Raw genomic sequence first — 19,287 nt, forward strand, 5'->3', positions numbered from 1 at the left:
GTTAGTTTTAGGTTATTAGGAAGGGAATTCCATAGTTTTCCAATGGAGTTGGCATATAGAGCGTCTCCACCTAAGTTGTTAGATTGATAGTTTGTATCAGGACACTATGTGAAGATCGGAGGCAGCTAAGATTGGTGTAGGTTAAAGAGTTGGTTCAGTGAGGGGTTTTCTGGTTCTTTAATTATTTTGAATGCTTCTGTAAGTTGGTTAAGTTTGAGAAGATTGGGGAGTTCTAACCAGTCAAGTTTCTTTAGGTTAATACAGTGGTGAGTACGATACGGTTCACCTGTAACAAATTTGGCAATATGGTTGTAAGTGATAGAGAGTTTATTAAGCTCTGTTTTATTTAGGAAGGAAAGTACTGGAGAGGCATATATCAGAGAGGAGAGGAGGTGTGTCCGTGCTATGGTTAGTTTGGTGTTGGGAGTTAAAAGTTTTTAATTCTGTACATGGAACCAAGTTTCTTGTTTGCTGTCTTTGTTTGACTGATATGCAAGTCGAATTTGAGTTTGTGATCTATAATGACGCCTAGTAGTTTGGTGTTGGTAACAGGCTCTATGATGGTGCCATTAGTGGACTGAACATAGAAGGTCATTTTATTAATGAGAGGGGTGTTGCCCTAAGGAAGTGGTTGAGGAGGGGAAAATTAATAGTAAGTTGGTTTTTGTTGGATTCAGGATAAGTTTCCGTTCTGTGAACCATTTTTCAACCGCAGCAAAGCAGTTTTGGGTGGCTACTTGGAGATTATGGAGAGAGATGTCAGAGCAGATCAGTGTGGAGTCATCTGCATATTGAATGCAGGTGGCTTTGGGGATGACTAAAGAGATCATTTATGAATACCGAGAAAAAAAGGGGACCAAGTATAGAGCCTTGTGGTACACCTATGGTGTTGGGTAATAAGTGAGATAGCTTGCTTTGCCACTGGATTGCTTGTTGTCTACCTGAGAGGTAAGCGTTAAACCAGCTTAGGGCTGAGTTGTCAAGGTGAAGTGTTTCGAGGGTGTGAAGCAATTGTTGATGGTTGACCATGTCAAAGGCTTTTGACAGGTCAAGAAAGAGAGCAGAAGTACAAGTTTGTTATTACAGTTACAGCTGACTGAGTCAACAAAGGAGAGGAGGGCGGTTTGTACTGTGATGGAAAGCCATGTTGGGTTTGGACAAAGATTGTTTTGGGTGAGATAGTATAGGAGTTGCTTGTGAACACACCTTTCCATTATTTTTGCTATTGGGGACAGTATTGCTATAGGTCTAAAGTTTGAAATTTCCGTGGAGGAGCCACCCTTATGAAGTGGGATGACATATGATATTTTCCAAAGAGAGGGAATTTGTAATGGTTCTGTTTATCAAGATTGAGATAGGATAGGCTATAACATCAGATGCTATTTGTAAGTATTCGGCCGGAAGACGATCAGCCGATGGCCGGATGGTTTAAGTTTCTTCAGTAGGCTTCTAATATTAGGAGGTGGATATTGGTTGAAGATTAAAGGCAGGTGGAGATTTACTAATAGCATTGATTATGGAGGAGGAAGAAGAAGGTAACTGACTGGCTAGGGACTGGATCAAGCTGTAAAAAAAGAGTTGAACGCATTTGCTATTTCTTCAGGATCTTTACCAGTAAGTTTCACGGGGGTAGGGGTGGTAGGCTTCCCAGAATGAAGGAGGTTGTTAAAACCTGCCCAGAACAGCTTTGAGTTATTCTGATGTTTGTCCTGGAGGTGGCATTAATAGTTCTTTTTATCCTGAGTGATATTGGATTTTGTAGAATTTCTAAATTGTTGAAATATAATGCGATCTAGGGTGCTTTCGTGTTCACTTATCCCATGCCTTGTCTCTGTGCTTAATTTTCAATTTAGTTTCTTTGGTTAGCCAAGGTGCTACGCGAATCTTTGATCTGATAAGACGATTTGGTGCATGAGTGTCTAGTATCTTTAGGAATGTATCATTGAAGTAATCCACACTCTCGTCTAGGGGAAGTGTTTTTAACATGGACCAGTTACACGATTTGAGTTCGTCTAGGAATTGCACTGGGAGGAATTTCTTCTTATTTCTAACTAGTCTATAGATAGGAGGTCTTGTGAACATCAATTTATGTTTCATAATGAAAGTGATAAGGTGGTCACTAAGATCATTGGGGAGGGTCTCTGTAGTATAATTTTGTGAATCTTTATTGGTAAGAATCCAGTTGATAGTGCTTTCTTTTTGCCTAGTATTTCCAATTCTAGTGGGAGATGTAATATTTTGGGAGTAGCCATGTAGGTTGATAGGTAGGGGATTTGTCTGGTCAGAGAACTGGGACCAGTCAATGTTGAAATCGCCCAGTATGATTGTTTCTTGGGGGTAATTCATGGCTAACCAACTTAAGGTTAGTTCCAGGGTTTCTACATTTTTCCCGGGGATATAAACTACAATCGAGATTGATAGTTTTATGGTTATTTAGGCAAATTTTAGCGCAATTAGTTCCATATTGGAGACCCTTGGGAGGTTGCAATGGATTCAAGATGATATTCAGTGTGTTTTAAACATTACCGCTATTCCACCACCCCTTTTTATCCGATCAACCTTCAGTATATTATACCCAGGTGGAAGAATCTCTTCATCCTTTGGCTGGGTTTAAGCCACGCCTTCCGAGTAGACACATAATGTCTGGGAGATGCATGGCTAGGGTAGGAGCGTGATTATGAACTCTGAGTGCTGGTTACTCTTAGGTTAAGATGGAAAGGCCGGGAAGAGAGAGTTGGAAGATCTAGAAACTGATTTTAGGAGTAACAGTGTGTCTAGGTTAATGGCTGGTCCCGTGGTTGGGATGTATATCCCCATCTTTTGCAATACATTTTTTCAGATGAACTATAAGTCTAAGTAATTTGCATAGTATCTTTTAGACCCAGATTTAGTAGTGGTTGCTTTGGGTATCGTTGAGTTGAAGGTGCACATTTTTAAAGTATTTTGGCGTTGCTGAGGTTAGTAGTTAATGGAAGAAATCGAAAGAGGGAAGATTTATGTAGTTGTAGGTATGACCATTGGGGAAGTGAATACCCAATAGAGTTTGATTTTCATACCTCGATAAGAAGTAAGGAATAAATAAGAGTAGAGCTAAAAGTGGGACAATAAGGTTCATTATTTTACACATGGTTATATAAAGGGAGGCTAAATTAAGTGTGGGGGGGGAGAGTTAGGAAAGCCTGTTAAGGTATTGGTAGATGGCCGGGATTTGGGGAGGAGATGTATTCTGTTGTAGGAGGGCTGTAATTGGTTCTGAGTTAGGTGGGATGGGTTTGTTAGCCTGATAAATGTAGAGACAGCAGGGGCGGGTGGGATTAGGGGGCAGGGTGGGGTGTGGAGCGAGCCCGAGCGAAGCGGGGATACACCCGTCAGGAGTTTGCCAGGTCTTAAGGCCTGTTAGATGTAAGTACAGAGACTGCTGTTAAGCGGCAGTATTTTTTTTGTGCTTGAAGCCTGTTACTGTGAGAGTTGGCAGGTTAGGTAAAGTTAATGGCCAGCTTCCTAATAATACACAGGCTAGTATGGAAAAAAACAGTACAGGGACTTGAGACTATGATATTTTAGTATGCTGTTTTGGGAAAGGCTACCAGATTAGATGGGAGGTACTGTTATGTCACCTACAGCGAGACACTTTACAGAAAAAATAAACTTCCCTGTGTAATATTCAAAGTATACTTTGCCATAGGCAAAATATACCAAGTCTTTGGTCAGACAGTCTGCATAGAAAGGTGTATCTACTACAGACCCTCATGTGGGATTCTCAAATCTACCTCCAGTGTGAGTAAAATTACATGCTTTACACTTGCAGGGAAAAGTCCCCTCATGGTTTGTTTGTGGTAAATAAACATCCCTCGTGTTCTTATAACACTGCTGCCTTTTAATGACAGACTATTCCTGAAGGTAAACTAGGTTTCTCCTTTTGCTCTACTAATGCCTTCATCAGAATGTAAAATACCCCAATATTTATTATTGTCACAATTCACTGACATTACTAGAATATGCAAGTGTCATCCTAATTTGATCTCTACATGTGTAGACCTATAATCAGAAATAGGGTGTACCAGTCCTATCTCTTTCAGGCCATAACTCTTGGATACAGCACTCTTACTATAACCTCTCTGTAAAGTTATGATTCAACCCCTCCATGGCATCTGAGTCTGTTCAACATTATGTAGTCTCATTGTCCTCAACACTTGTTCTCTCGCCGCATTACGTGGGACATGTTGGGGATGCATACTCGTCTTATGCAACAGTGTGTTCTTTTTACTATCCATCTTGTATATAGCAGTCTTAAAACTCCCTCTGGGACCCCTACTAACAAAGACATCTAAGAAATTGACATTCTTTAGAATTTACACATGTGAACTTGAGAGGATGTAGTGAAGTGAGGTCCTTCTAAAAATCTGTCCAACTCAACAGGCCCTTTCTAAAAAATAAAAATTTTCACAATGTCTGACAGAACTGCAAAAATTGTTCCTAAACATGAAATCATTTTCCCACTTTACCAATGCAAGGCTGGTATAGCTGTTGGTGCAAGCTGTGCCCATTGCTAGGACCAACCTTCTTGGGAAAGTGTTCCCCATTTATTACAAACACATTACTGAGAATCTAGTCTAGCAATGCACAAACCAAATCTATCTGGTCAGTTGTCACATGGTGGCTGTCCATTAAAAGACTACATTCTCAACACCCATTTATTGGATTCAGATGTGAACAAAGTACCATCTATGGTCATAAATATTGACTCAACATGTAGACCATGTGCAGCTTGAAACAAATTAAAAAAAATCCTTTGAGTCTTTCAAAACAGTCTCAGCAGTCTCAAGTATAGGTCATAAGTCCTCAACATAAATCGATGGGGGTTCTGTGGCCCACCCCTTACTCAACACTGACACATGGGGGGGGGGTATATATGTATCTTCAGCAATTGGAGAATGGGTGTGACAGGATGCTTGACCAAAAAATACTTCAATAGCATTTGTCATTAGCATGTCAAAATTCTAACCTCTAACCCCAGAGACTTTCTTCTTAGAGATAAGGGTATGCACACCATCTTCACTCATCTGAACCATGCGTTCAATGTAAAAAGTCTAATATTTCAATACCACCCACTTTGTTAGCTGGGGGGATTTCAATTTTGCTCATTTTTTTTCTTTACTGACTGGTTCGTGGTTGGAGCAGTCGTTACTTAGCTTGTGGACTTTGACTGCTGACAAGTAGTAATACAAGAAAAAACAAAGGAGAATACTACTGCTGGAATTTAATTCATCCCAAAGTTTTGGTGAGTACCTTCACAGAGGTGGACACTGTTTTTATAAAATCTCATCAAGATACTGATGTATAAACTATTATATACACAGAAGTAGGTTAAAATAAGACAAGATACTGATGTATAAACTATTATATACACAGAAGTAGGTTAAAATAAGACAGCTAGGTACATAAGTCCCAGGATATAGTGCCCCATCCTGGTAGGGCGCCACTGGTGCTATGACTGGGAAAAAATGACACTAGAATCCTTAAAACTGACATTTCTACAATGGGGTTGGCTATGCTGGCAGAGGATTGCCCCCGTCTCATTGTAGAAAGTAGTCCACAAAAGCAGCCATGCTAAAAAAGAAGTCGGTTATTGGACTATTGAGGATAAAGAAATTATGCATTACTATTATGCAATAAGCCCAGAATTTCCAGACAGATGTACAAAAAGATAAGTTAGAAAAATACTTGCACAAGACTGTCAAAAGCTTCAAATGCACACTTATGTTCATTAATGCAACAGATTCATGAACATTATATAGACCAAGAAACCTTGGGCTGTTTGGCAAAAGAAGCACCTGAGGAAGTATGAAAATATAAAGAAAAATTTAGATTTTTGAAAGGTATAAAAAAATGGAAAGGGGAAAATCTGGCATACTGCGATATTTATGCAAAAGAGAAAACCAAATTGGTATAAAAAAGCAGCGCCAAATATAAAGGACCAGGTATGAAATATTTCATAATACAAAATTTCACAAAGGGGAACGTAGAACAGATTAAACATTAAAAAAAAAGCTGAAGTTATGGAATTACCCACAAAGTGAAAGGATTTGGTGTAGAAAGTCTACAGCACAGGTTGTCACAGCATGATGGAATAATGGGTCCCCCAAGCAAGGAGAAACTGGAGGAGTAAAACATCTGAAGAAATGTGGACGTGAAAGATTTAATATGGAGCAAAATTTATGCAAAGGAGAAAACAAAATAGATATTTCAAGAAAAATAAGCAAAGGCACCTGGATATGGAAAATTTCACAATACAAAAAAACAGGAAAAGCAGAAAAAGGATTGGGTCTGGAAGTTAAAAAATTATGGATTACCTGCAGAGTGAGGGATTTGGTGTAGAAAATGTACCTCTTGTGTCACAGCATGATAGAATGGTGAATTCTGACTTTAAGGAGAAATCAGTGGAGTGGGAACAATGTAACCAGTTACTGTATGAAACTTACATTGGAGCTTTCAGTGGGAAACTAGTACAAAAGTTCAGTTGGACTTTGTACAGCAAGGGAGAGAACAGGAGACTGACAACTCTGGTGCAGTCAGTGTAGAGTGATAGGCCAGTAAGTTCCCATATGAAACCAACTGATACAGGATGAAGCTGAAGAGAATATGGCGCAGAAAGATGTTCTGAAACTTTCTGTAGAATGCCCACAAGAAACAGTGCCCTTAGCTTAGAAAATGATCCAAGGAAAAAGCGGTTTCATTTTAAGAGATTGATGTATTAAGATCAATCAAGGAAATAGACCACAAAGTCAAAACCCAAAATGTTTGATAAAAATGAATACCAATCAAGACTCCATAGAAATGTGTGCAATATAAGAGAATATATTACTGTGCAGCTAAATGAGTCTTAACACAAAAACACAAGACAGTAAGGAAAAGGATGGAGCGATATCAGATGCCGTGATGGTGATATTGAATAGAGAATTATAAAGCAATTATAGTACAGAAGGGGGAGCAGGTCAGCAAAATACTTGGAAAGAGAAGTGATAAAAGCAATGTGTGGTATCTGAACCGATCAGGATTTATCATATGACTGTAAATTGAAGATATCAGCATAGGCATAAAAATAGAAGAAATGCAGATAATGTAAAGGAAAAGTACAAAAGCAATTTGACCCAAAAGTTTGAGAATTGGGGAAATAAGGCAAAAGAAAAAGAAACAACCAAAAAGACTCATCTTGCAGAAGTATCTGTGAAGATCCTGTAGAAGATGATGAATGGATAGACATAAAATAATAAAGTTCAAATGTACAAGAGAGGAAGTTGGAGGAAGTAACAGCCAGAGAAATTGAACTAAAATTAAAAAAAAGCTCCTAACTGAACACCCCTGGCCCAGATGCAGTACCCAACTTCTAGCTAAAAGTAACATCTTTAACTGAAGATTTAGCCACAACTAAGAACTATGTGCACCCCGAACAGATGGCAACTTGGTTAACAGGAAATAAAATACTCGAGTGAACCCTCAAGCTATGCTAAAAACTATAAACAATAACTTGTCTTGACAATGTATAAACTATATACTGAAATTGGTGCAGTGGTATTTAGGAGAAAACTCTATCATGGCAATATAACAAAAGGGTAACAAGTCATATAGAACAAAGCATCGTTCTTTGGAGAATTGTAAAAAGGGGAGGGATCTAAGTATGGCATGGATAGACTACAAAAAAGCATTTGAAAGCATCCCACATTCATGGTAGAGAGCTCACAAATGTACAAGACACCCTGCATTTATAGAGCACATTACAGTGGCAATGAAACAATGGCAAGCCACTTTACAGCCAATTCCTTATGAAGGTCAAATTATCCCTGGGATATAAGTTCAAAGGGGGATATTCCAGGGAGACCGTCATAGCTGCTCCTGCCTTTAACACATTAAGCTGACTACTTAACAGATTAGGTCATGGTAATCTGGCTCCCAGAAAACACTGTAAAGACTTCTCATCTTTTTGTGGACGATTTAAAACTGTATAGCTTATCAGATGAACTGAAAGCATAACTGCAAGTAGTCAAAATTCTCTTGGATAATATCATTTGGTCTGGGTAAATGTGCAAAAGCAATGTTTAAAGCAGGAAAGCTGCAGCACCAAGAAAATGTTCCGTCTGGGACAGGAATGTGAAAGAACATGAGCAAGAGGGTGTGGATAAGTGGGAATTCGATCGACAATGTGAACAAATGCAAATAAATCTTAATAGGGAATAATTTAGACTAAAATTAATAATGAAAACAGTCCTGACATCTATGAGCAAAATCCAAGCTATAAATCAATTTGCCTCAGTGTTCTAACTTGGTTTTGGGGTGACTGGCCCCCAAAAAAGGTATTGGAGCTGTTGGACAGAAAATGCTTCATGCTCAACGAATGTATAAAAATCTGTGTATACCAATAATTAATATACTCCGGTCTGAAGGAGGTATGGGCCTTTTCAAATTTAATTTGCATAGCTTTGCAGTCACAGGACTGCCTACATATCTGCTGACCTCACAAGGTCCAAACATTGTAAAGTTTTAAAACATAAGAAAGAGGGAGTACTTCTTGCTTAGTTTAGCAGAAGCATGTCTGTGCCAAGATGGAATGGAAATCATCCCAAAAGTAGATTAAAATCAGGCAGAAACAATGTACCAAAAACTGAGACTACAAGGTGAGGGGTCAGATGAGAAGACAAGAAATGTAAAATGCATATTTGCAGATACAGAAAACTCCTGAAACAACCTGGTTGATCAGGATCCAATGCAGGAATAGATGAGGTTAGTACCAGTAGCCCAGGATAGTGGACTTTAGTTTTCAAAGTCCATTAAACACGTTTTAGAGACAAATGCAGGTTTTGTAAAAAGAATTGGAAACTATTGCACATCCTGTTGCTGGGTGTGACGCACTAATGGAGGAAGGCCTCTGTACTGAAAGGCATAATGTGGCAAAAATGTTGCATTGGGGATTATAAAAACATAATTAAGTAGCTGAGAAGTGCTGGAAACATGAGCCACAAATCACCCATTGCCAACAGTTCAAAAAATAGATGCAAGAAAACCAGATATAGTTCAAGAAAAGAGAAGTTGTATTGGTCATTGAAATTGCTGCACCTAATTAGTGTCTTGCAGAGAGAGTCATAAAATACCAGGGTTTGCAGGCAAATGAGGGCAATATGGAAGGAGGATATCCAAACAGTTCAGTAGTAGCAGGAACAATGAGTCTCGTACTAAATTCAGTCATATTTAGATAAGTTACTGATGCATGTAACTCCATATGAATTGCAGGAGTAATCAGTTCTGGACACATTGTCTGCATCTGCGAAAAGGACTTTTGACCACCATTAAAGAGCAAAACAATACTAATGTCATGAATTTTAATACTTAGGGAGTCCATTCCCATCATGGTATTAGAAACTGACGTAGACCCCAAGTAGGTTTAATTTCTCCAGTGATAGTGTGTGGATGGTTTGGCTTATCTTGAGCACTGATCCAGGCAATGAATGTTGATACTTGAAGCACATGCAATCCACCTTTGATTCCAGTACCATCCTGGGGCTTGAGCTTTGTTTTATAACTAGTTTTTATGAGCCCCACAAGTTATTTCCTGCCTTATAAAAAATCTGCAGTTTCTAAGCATACATCTCATCTGTTTGGATTTTTGACTCTGATATGGTGTTCCTAAAGTTGTTTTTCTGGCAAATCCATGCTGATTTAAGTTATTAAAATCAGCATTTGAGTTTTTCATATCCTTTAGAAAATGCATGTTAACACAAATCCTGTTCTAGAAAATTAGAGCCCCTCCAATTTAAGCTTTGTCTGGATTTCTTAATGTAAGAAGTTGAGGCATGTTTTATGTTGATGCCCCTACACTGGCCCCAGTATTCAAGGAGCCTCAATCCTCACCACTGGCAACACTGAGGGGCATACACAGTGAAGCACAATTTCCCTTAAGGGTGCACAGATCAGTCTGGAGCTGGTTTATCCCTTTCTCCAGATCCCCAATAAGACTCCCCACTGGCACAGCTATAGGGTTAAGATCTCAGCCAAGTGCCCAATCTAAGACCTCCAGCACCCTCTGTCCCACCAGTGCTTCATATCCCTGTGCAAGTAGCTGACACACCTGGGGAAGGCTGGCACAGGTTTACTAGCGATGCCCCCTTCTGCCAGACTATAAAGTTGTACCAGCTGCCACCAGCCACCCTTACTTATAAGCTACTATAAGGCCCCTTACAAAGGGTATCCAATCCTACTGTGTAATGTTACTGTTAATCCAAATGGTAGTTTTGACCAAGACTTGCAAGGCTGTTTAGGAGTGGCATGTACAGTGTCAAGAAATATGCGAGTATTCTAAGCTTAAATATACGTCTCAAATATCTGCCACAAAGATGGGTTTAAATATATGAATAAAAACAAGACAATACTCAAAACAGTTGCTTCAGAGTTCAAAATCACAGGAAATATTTTAAAACATTGCAAGAGAGTCTCAAATACAGATCTAAGCTAATCTTTATATATTCCTATCTGTATCTGAGATGCTATGCCCAAAGTCTTGTTTTACAGACAACACGCAGGCAGTAGATGTTTCTCAGTCCAAGACGAGATACAAAATGCCCAGTCTGTAAGTGAGTTCTTTAATAAACATGGCTGCTGGGTTAGCTTGGATGACATCACTTTGTCACCTGACTTCAGTTCCCAGGCTAAACAGATACAAACAGAATTTGTACATCTCAGAAGTTTGCAGAACTTGTGAAGTCGTAAAACAAAAATGCGTTTACGTTTGAAACCTAGTAGTTCTGTTTCCAGACTACAAAAACTTTTAGTTCTAGATATTGTCTGCTGTTGAACTGAAAGAGATAAAACAATTGTAAAACACTAATTTCAACTTGTTTTCTTGAAGTTTTGCAAGTTAACTCTGTATGTTCCAACTTCTATTAAAACGTACATTTGCACAGGTATATATTTTACCCTACTGGAAAAGAACGGAAATGTATATACTGTGGACACATCCTTGAAGCTCAGTATTGTACAAACCCTGTTCAACACACTTCTGCACCAGTAGTTTAATATACACATAATACATTTGTAAGACAAGTATATGAATCGTGTTGATATTCACAAATGATGTATGATTTACAGAATTTCATATAGCTGGGTTGGCGGTATTTCCTTCTGTTGCATTTCTATAAAAATCCTATTAATATTCACAAATGGCATAGAATTGATTTACAAAATTCCAGCTAGCTGGGCTGGCAACATTTTGGTTTGTCACATATAGTTAAAATTTGTATCTGAGGTTGCATCCTTTGCTGTGCAACACCTGTTGCAGGACTGTGATACCTGAAGGGGTAAGTTTATATGCTGACTCTACTGTTTTTGTGACAGTTTTATGAATTGTTTGCGGACTATGACTTTTGAAAGTGGACGTTGGTTACAGTAGTGTTTTTGCTTAATTAGCATATAGAATTCAGCTTGAGCCATTGTCTTTCCGACCCTTAGGAAGACAGCAGGAAAAAATATTCATATCCTGGATGTCCTATAGACTGCTTTTATGCAGACTTGGTGAGAGGAATGATTTTTACCCACTAGTGGAGATGGATTTGCTGCAACATCTAACTTGAATAGTCTAAATTTAAATGAAAACCACCTGATATAATGAAGTTGGAAGCTTCACTCCGAGGGTTTGTATTTCTTGCGATAAGCACCAGCTTTATTCTGTTTCATTTAAGTATCTGTTTCAAGGATTATCTACTCAGTGGAATTCTGCAGTTTTACCTGATAGTGTGAAGTGACCAGGAACAGAGCAAGCTGTGTGTGTGCAGGAAGTTGTACTGTTTTACATATTGCCTCAATGATTTCAACTCCAAGTTAATTTTGTACTGTCTACATAGAAATCAGTAGTAGAGATTTGCTGTACTTTTGCAGAATTGACTAATTCTCTTCCTTTTTTTGACTTGATACTGAATTTGTGGCGGCCTCTCAGAGGTATGTAGATTAGATGACAAGGCATAGAGACCACTTAGCAGCATACCAAATTTGGTTATGCCTCATCAGTAATGGTCCAAGTTAATAAGTGAAAGATTCTTAGGTTATTGGGTATACACCAGGCTAACCACCAGGACCTTTCTCAATTGTGTACCTAAGTTTCATGGGTATGTTGAGCATGTTGGGAAGTTTGTAGAGGCTATTTGGGTGGGGGGGGGGTTGGTTAAGCTCAAGTAGCATTAAGAATAGACTGTTTCACATGGATTGGTGGAACCAGTTCCAGAGCATGGGTAACCTCGGACATCTCTTGCCAACATGTCAAGCAAAATTTTAAATCCTCTGGTGTAATGGTTCTAATTGTGTTGGTGTCAAAGGTCCATCAGACCTGGATCTGAAGATAGCTTTTAGACTAGGCATATAGGTCACCTCTAACCTGTAGGAAACATTTTAGATGGTGCTCTAAGGTGACCCATATAGGACAATACGTTTATACCCTGGATTCTCCTGACAGAGCCTTTGTGGGCATTCCAACTTTTCCCCCTATGGAATATATATATGTGTGTGTGTGTGTATAAATATATATATATATATATATACATTATATATATTTGCAGCAAATCCCGGTATATGTGAGGCAGAGCACCTCGCTGGCCTTGTTCAAGAGAAATCTTGACCAATGGATGGGAGATATATAGATATACCCCAGGATTACCTAAGTGTGTATATATCGATAGAGGCATAGCAAAATAATGGGTATAGTTCCCCATACTAAAGGGGTGTGTGTATATATACTATACTATGTGTATATATATGTGTGCAGATAGCCTATATATGAACCTATACTCGAACCTATATATATATATATATATATATATATATATATATATATATATATATATATATATATATATATATATATATATATCTATGTAGAGAGAGAGAATTCCAGATCCCTGACTAATGGTTCAACTTTGCCTGGGTGACAGTTTTCCCAAAAGGTACTATAATGCATTTCTTGACATTTAATTTTAGTCCATGAGCAGTCATCCTCTTGTAAGATGTTTGCTATCACCCATAAATATTTCCACGAGTGGAAATTGATACAGTAGGTCTGTTCAGGAAGCTATATGCATTGACATTGAAGCCAGATGCACGTTCACTGAGAATTGAACTTCCTGCCTATCTAGTGACAGTGCTATAGAACACAGTAATAGCCGCAATTGATACACAGGTCTAATAATCCTTTGTACAGTATGTTTTAAGTGTATGCTACAGTGATAAGACCTCTTCATGCATTTAGACTTTTCACAACCTCCATTATGGGATTTTGTCATTCTATTCTCTCCTTTTGCATGACAGTCTGCTACAAAATCTATCTTAGATACACTGCATGCCCAACAGTAGTGTTGGGTGTATGGTTCAGCACAGTCCATGGCTTTCTAGAGAAATTTGTATGCAGTAAAATTTTGCCTGTCAAAAATTTGTAGTTATTTAAAATCTTACTGAAGCTTATACCTTTGCAGGTGAAACAAAAGAATGTCTGAGCTATGAATTTCAGTGTGGAACATTACAGTGTATCAATATCAGCATGGTTTGCAACAAGATGATAAACTGTGAAGATGGATCTGATGAAGATGGAAAATGTAGCCAGAAATGTAACAAGCGATGTTCACACTCTTGTCATCAGACGCCTGTTGGACCTGTAAGTACAGGAGTAGCAGTGTTAATGTACTGTTTCTGACTTGTGGTAAATCATTTTGTGCTTTGTAAGTAGTCTTCCAATCATGCAGTAAAATCCAGTGCATTTGCAAAATGTGTTACTTTTTGTTAATTATAAAAGCATCATATTTAATGTCTTTGTTTTTATTCATCCGTAGTATTATACTATCCTGCTTGCATATATGGCATGCAGACTTGTAGTGTTGAGTATTATTGCAGTAGGCCTCTCGTGAGGTTGGTAATAAGATAGTCAAGTTCTGCCACAATCTAACAGATGAAGACCATAGACTTGTTATAGAACACAAGTCAGGATTAATACGAAGACTGGTCTGTTACAGCCCCTCCCCTTGTGTCCATTTAAGTACTGAGCATTTAGAATTTTAAGTGCACCATAGCAGCTCCTCTGTCATTTTTCAGCACTTTGTAAACCTCACTTTAACCCAGTCAGAATAGCTAAGGTCTAAGATGATTATCTGGCAATGAAATGCTTTTAAAATTTTTTTTGGTTTAATTTCTTCAACTCTTAGGTTTTTAATATGATGAGAATGGACCCCATTCCTAAGTCGGGATATAATTTAAGTTCGGGAAATTAGTAGTATTTTGATCTTTGTTAGCAAAGCGTTCTTCACAGCAAATGCAATATGCCCAGAGTTGACTCCTACAATTCATATGGAGTTGCATGTATTTGTAGCGTATCTAAATATGACTAGATTTTTACACCCATTGTTCCTGCGTTTGAAATTGTGTGGGTATCAATTTCTGCCTGCAAATCTTGATGTTTTATGACTTGTCGCTATGTATGCGAGACACAAATCCATAGGTGCCGCTATGTATGCGAGACGCATCATTAGGTGTCGCTATGTATGCGGGACGCATCATTAGGTGTCGCTATGTATGATCATTAGGTGTCGCTATGTCATCATTAGGTGTATCATTAGGTGTCGCTATGTATGCGAGGCGCATCATTAGGTGTCGCTATGTATGCGAGGCGCATCATTAGGTGTCGCTATGTATGCGAGGCGCATCATTAGGTGTCGCTATGTATGCGAGGCGCATCATTAGGTGTCGCTATGTATGCGGGACGCATCATTAGGTGTCGCTATGTATGCGGGACGCATCATTAGGTGTCGCTATGTATGCGGGACGCATCATTAGGTGTCGCTATGTATGCGGGACGCATGATTAGGTGGCCGCTATGGATGCGGGGCGCATCATTAGGTGGCCGCTATGGATGCGGGGCGCATCATTAGGTGGCCGCTATGGATGCGGGGCGCATCATTAGGTGGCCGCTATGTTGGTAGCATCATTAGGTGTCGCTATGTATGCGGTAGGCGATCATTAGGTGGCCGCTTATTGTTGGAAATGGGTGATGCCACATTAGATGCACTTTATTCTGTATGCCTTCTGGTTCATGTTTTCAGTGCTTCTGAGCTCCTCCTATATTGTAATGTTTGCACAATCCCAGTGCAACTGTATTGCCACATTATTGTGCCTTTCAATGTACAAGCCCTTTGCCATAAGTGTATCGCACCCAGCAGCAAGTTGTACAACTGTTTCCAATTCTTTTACAGAATCTACATTTGTCTGTTTCTCCCACATATTCAATGGACTTTATAAACCAGTGTGTACATAGTCCACTATCCTGGGCTGCCATTATCAAGCTTTTCATCCTTTGGTTTCTCTCCTCTTTAACCATTCCTGCATCAAATCCTGATCAACATAAGGTTGTACTAAGAGCTCTACTTGCATTAGCTTTTCCACATTATTCTTTCTCATCTGATCCTTATATTTTTTGTTTGGCACCTTCCATTGTTTGATTTTTGTTTACTTCTGGTTTGATTTTCATTCCCACTTGCCACCTGAATGCTTCTGATCTAAGCAGAGAGGTCATCTTAGACTTCCTCCCCTCATGTTTTAAAGTTTCACTTTGGATCTGATGAGGTTAATGTGTATATATGTGCGTGTGTGTACATTTATGCAGTCTATACATGTAATTTCAAGGAAGCCCATACTCTCTTCACAGCAAAGGAAATGTAATCTTGGTATACACTATTTGTATATCATTTGATAAGCATGAAGCATTTTCCTTGTTTTTCTGTCCATCTAATCCAATACTTTATGGAGATAGTAAATCATTCCAAAATGCTGGAAGTTAAAACTGGGTGAGCAATTTGATTCTAAGCTTGGACTTTATACTGGGTGCTAGGGCTCTTTTCCATATTAATTTGTCTTCTGAAGTATTCCTTGCGGAGTTACGTTCGTGTTTTATTGCCAAGCCTTCATCAGCTACTAAGTGTACTTTCCAGCCCAAGTTCCTTTGTATCATATTTCTGTCCTGTGTTGAGGTTTCTTGCTTAAACTTTCCTGCTTTAAATGTTGCTTTCACACATTTATCAAGACCAGCTCTCACTTTTAGATCTGTTTTAACCACTTGTGCTTTCAGCTGATCTGATGAACTGTGTAATAAGTCCTCCACAAAATGTAGATGAGAAATTTTTAAGCAAGTTTGTTTTTGGGAGCCAACTCATAACCAAGACCCAATTATGTTAACTTAATGGGATAAGGGCAAGGCATAACGGTGATCACCCTAAAATTTCCCCCTTTGATTTTTTTATCCCAAGGATAATTTTGCCCTTTGTCATGGTTGATTTGCAAAGTGGGTTGCCCCTATTACATGGTCACTAATTGATCAATGTAGGATATATCCTGTACATCTGTAAGCATTCCTTTATCCATTCCTTTATCCATGAATGTAAGATGCTGTCAAATGCTTTTTGTAATCTAGCCATGTCATGCTTAAATGTTCCCCTTTTAACAATTCTCCATGACTTTATTTAGCAACAAATAATCCTTTGTTCAATATGACTTGTTACCTTTTTGTTCTGTTGCCATTGAGTTTTCTCCTAAACGAGTGTAAATTGTCAACATAAATTCCAGTATATAGTTTGTACATCGTTGGAGGGGAAGCTATTGGTCTGTAGCTTTTAGGATGGCTTACACGTTCAGTCTTTGGTATTGTTCCTGTTAACCACATTTGTCTGTTCAGAATGCACACAAGTAGTTCTTCATATTGATGTCTGTTCAGAATGCACACAAGTAGTTCTTACCCGAGGCTTAATCTTCCTGTAAAGATGTCAATACTTTTAGCACTTTTAGCTGGGCCTGGAGCATTTCCACTTAGCTTCTCTTAATTTTTGTTTTTCTCTGGCAGTCACTTAATCCCATTTTTTATCTTGTATATTTGAACTTATTCATTTTACTTTTATCCATTCAGCATATTTGTTCTGCAGGGTTTTCATAGATACCACAAAATGTGTCTGTGACATTGCTTTTCCTTTGTTTTCCAATTCACTAACATTTTGGGCGAATGAATTGCTTATTTTATACTCCTATATCGGCATATCTTCTATTTTTCTGCCTGGTCTGTTATCTTTAGTTTTTTGACATTGTTTGATAAATCCTAGTCTATTTTGGTACTGTACGTCACCTTTTATCCCATCTGAGTGTATTTGTTCTCTTCTATGCTCTTAACAGCATAGATATTTTTTTCTTCCCTTCCTTTCCGTTATTGCTGTGTATTTTTTTGGCAAGACTTCATCTGTTTTTAACTGCACAGTAATATATCCAGTTTACTTGTTAAATCACGTGAATTTGTGTTAATAGGCTTACTATGTTCCACTGCTTTATCAGACTTCTAACATTTTGGGTCTTACTGACTTTAATCATACTATGTCTCTCTCTTAAATCAAGCAAGCAACTCTTGCCTTAGTCATTTTCTTTGAATCTTGAGGGCACATTCTTCGCTTTCTGTTTAATGTGGATATTCTACTTACTTTTCCAGACCACCTTCCTGAGACATTGTCTCATCTGCTGTTAAATATGGGAACTTATTTGGCCCATCACTCCAACATTGACTCCAGTTGCCACTGTTTTCTGCTCCTTTACTTGCTGTTCAACTCTGAACTGTGTACTGGTTTCCTATTGAATGCTCGAGCATTTTCATGTGGCAAGTGATCATATGCTTCCCGTTCTAGCTGTTTCTTCCTAATTTGGGGATTTATTCCATCATGCTATGGCATAACCTATTAGACTTTCTACACTAAAGCCTTCATTGTGTAGGCATCTTATAACTTCAGCTTCTATCTCTTTAATTTCTGCTTCTGTTCTACATTCCCCCTTTCTGACCTTATTTTTTTGTATTGTGAAATTTTCCATGTCTGGGGGCCTTTACCTGTATTTCTCCAAGTATCTTTGGAGTTGCGTTTTTGTATTGATTAGTTTCTTTCTCCTTTGCATAAATAGTGCCATGTCAGATCTTTTTCTTTCCCATGTTAATGTTTCTTTATACCTTTAAAAATCTCTAGGTTTTGTATTTTTGCACAGTCACATTTTCCGAGTGGCCCAAAGTTTGTTTTTCATGGATCTGTTTTAATGAACACAAATTGGCATTTGAAGCTTAACAGCTTTTCTTGTGCAAGTATTTTCCTTTCCTCTTATTTCTCAATTTTTCTGTCCCAGTTGATGCTTCAAAAAACTGACCTCTAGGACAGTGTTAATGAGGTTAATACAGTTTTCTGTCTTCCTTTGGCTTTTCAAGGCTCTACATTCATTGTTCATAGGATTTGGGTAGTAGTGCAGATGGCTGCATTTTCACTCCTCTGCCAATAGTTAAATTATTCTGGAAAATTGTCATTTTGAAGTCTCTAAGTTGTGATCATCAAGAATGCTATTCAGAAGTGTAGCTAAAGTGGGATGAAGGGGGCGACTGCCCCCGGTGCAAGGTGTTAGAGGGTCAGATTGACAGAAGCTAATCTGTCAGTGTATTAATTTCCATACTGGCATTCCTGAATATCTGTACAAAACATTTTGCGGTCAGGACTGAAGCAGAGCTTGCTTCAGGTGTCTTGTAGCTTATAGGAAATTACATACCACAAATATTGCAAGAGGTTTAGTAGGGTTTTAATGCAGAAGGGGTGCAAACTTGAGGATTGGTACTCTGCAGTAAATGAGCGGGCTAGGCTTTAATGCTTTTGGCAGAAGCAGTTTAGTTGTATAGCTCCTGATGCCATCGGCAGTCAATTTTCTCAAGTATCTTTACATTGTTGAATAGCCCTGGCGTATTCCATCTGTTTTCACAGGGCATTGTTCTGTCACTCCCTAGAATGTTTAAGCAGTCCTGCTCAGCCATACCTGTCAAAACTGTCCTTACGTTTATTTTGTAGCATCAGAGATCATGCCAAATAGCAGAATCTTTGCTATTCTGCTCCGATATCCACTTCTGTAAGATGGATGTTTGAAACAAAGTCCTGTTTTCTTGCACACGGGTCAGGCTAGGACACTGAATGCCACTGATCTTTTTCACATTCAGGACATGTTTGTAAAATTGTAAATATAATCTGTTTAACACTATGAATATATCGCATAGAGTTCTACAAAATTCTTTATCCAAGTAAGTCAGAGTAATTGATAACTGTCCATCTCAAACTTCACTGGCCAACTGAGGTTTTGTTTTCCTATTTAGAAAAAGTTTAGTAGTTAAAAACATTGTTAAACCTGAAGTGCATTAGATCTGTAGGAGTGACCATT

The 19,287-nt window shown here is 38.5% G+C and overlaps 1 protein-coding gene across 1 annotated transcript in view; it reads left to right on the forward strand.

Moving 5' to 3' along the window:
- Positions 1–19,287, forward strand: part of LOC122791800 (low-density lipoprotein receptor-related protein 2-like) — a 1,119,352-nt gene that overhangs the window by 727,415 nt on the left and 372,650 nt on the right. Inside the window, exon 20 of the mRNA XM_044059752.1 lies at positions 13,506–13,684. Coding sequence (XP_043915687.1) covers positions 13,506–13,684 — 179 coding nt within the window. The remainder of the gene's footprint in view (positions 1–13,505; positions 13,685–19,287) is intronic.

The sequence above is a fragment of the Protopterus annectens genome, chromosome 17.part0 (assembly GCF_019279795.1).
Source record: "Protopterus annectens isolate FY-2018-M chromosome 17.part0, PAN1.0, whole genome shotgun sequence".
Classification (NCBI taxonomy): Eukaryota; Metazoa; Chordata; order Ceratodontiformes; family Protopteridae; genus Protopterus; species Protopterus annectens.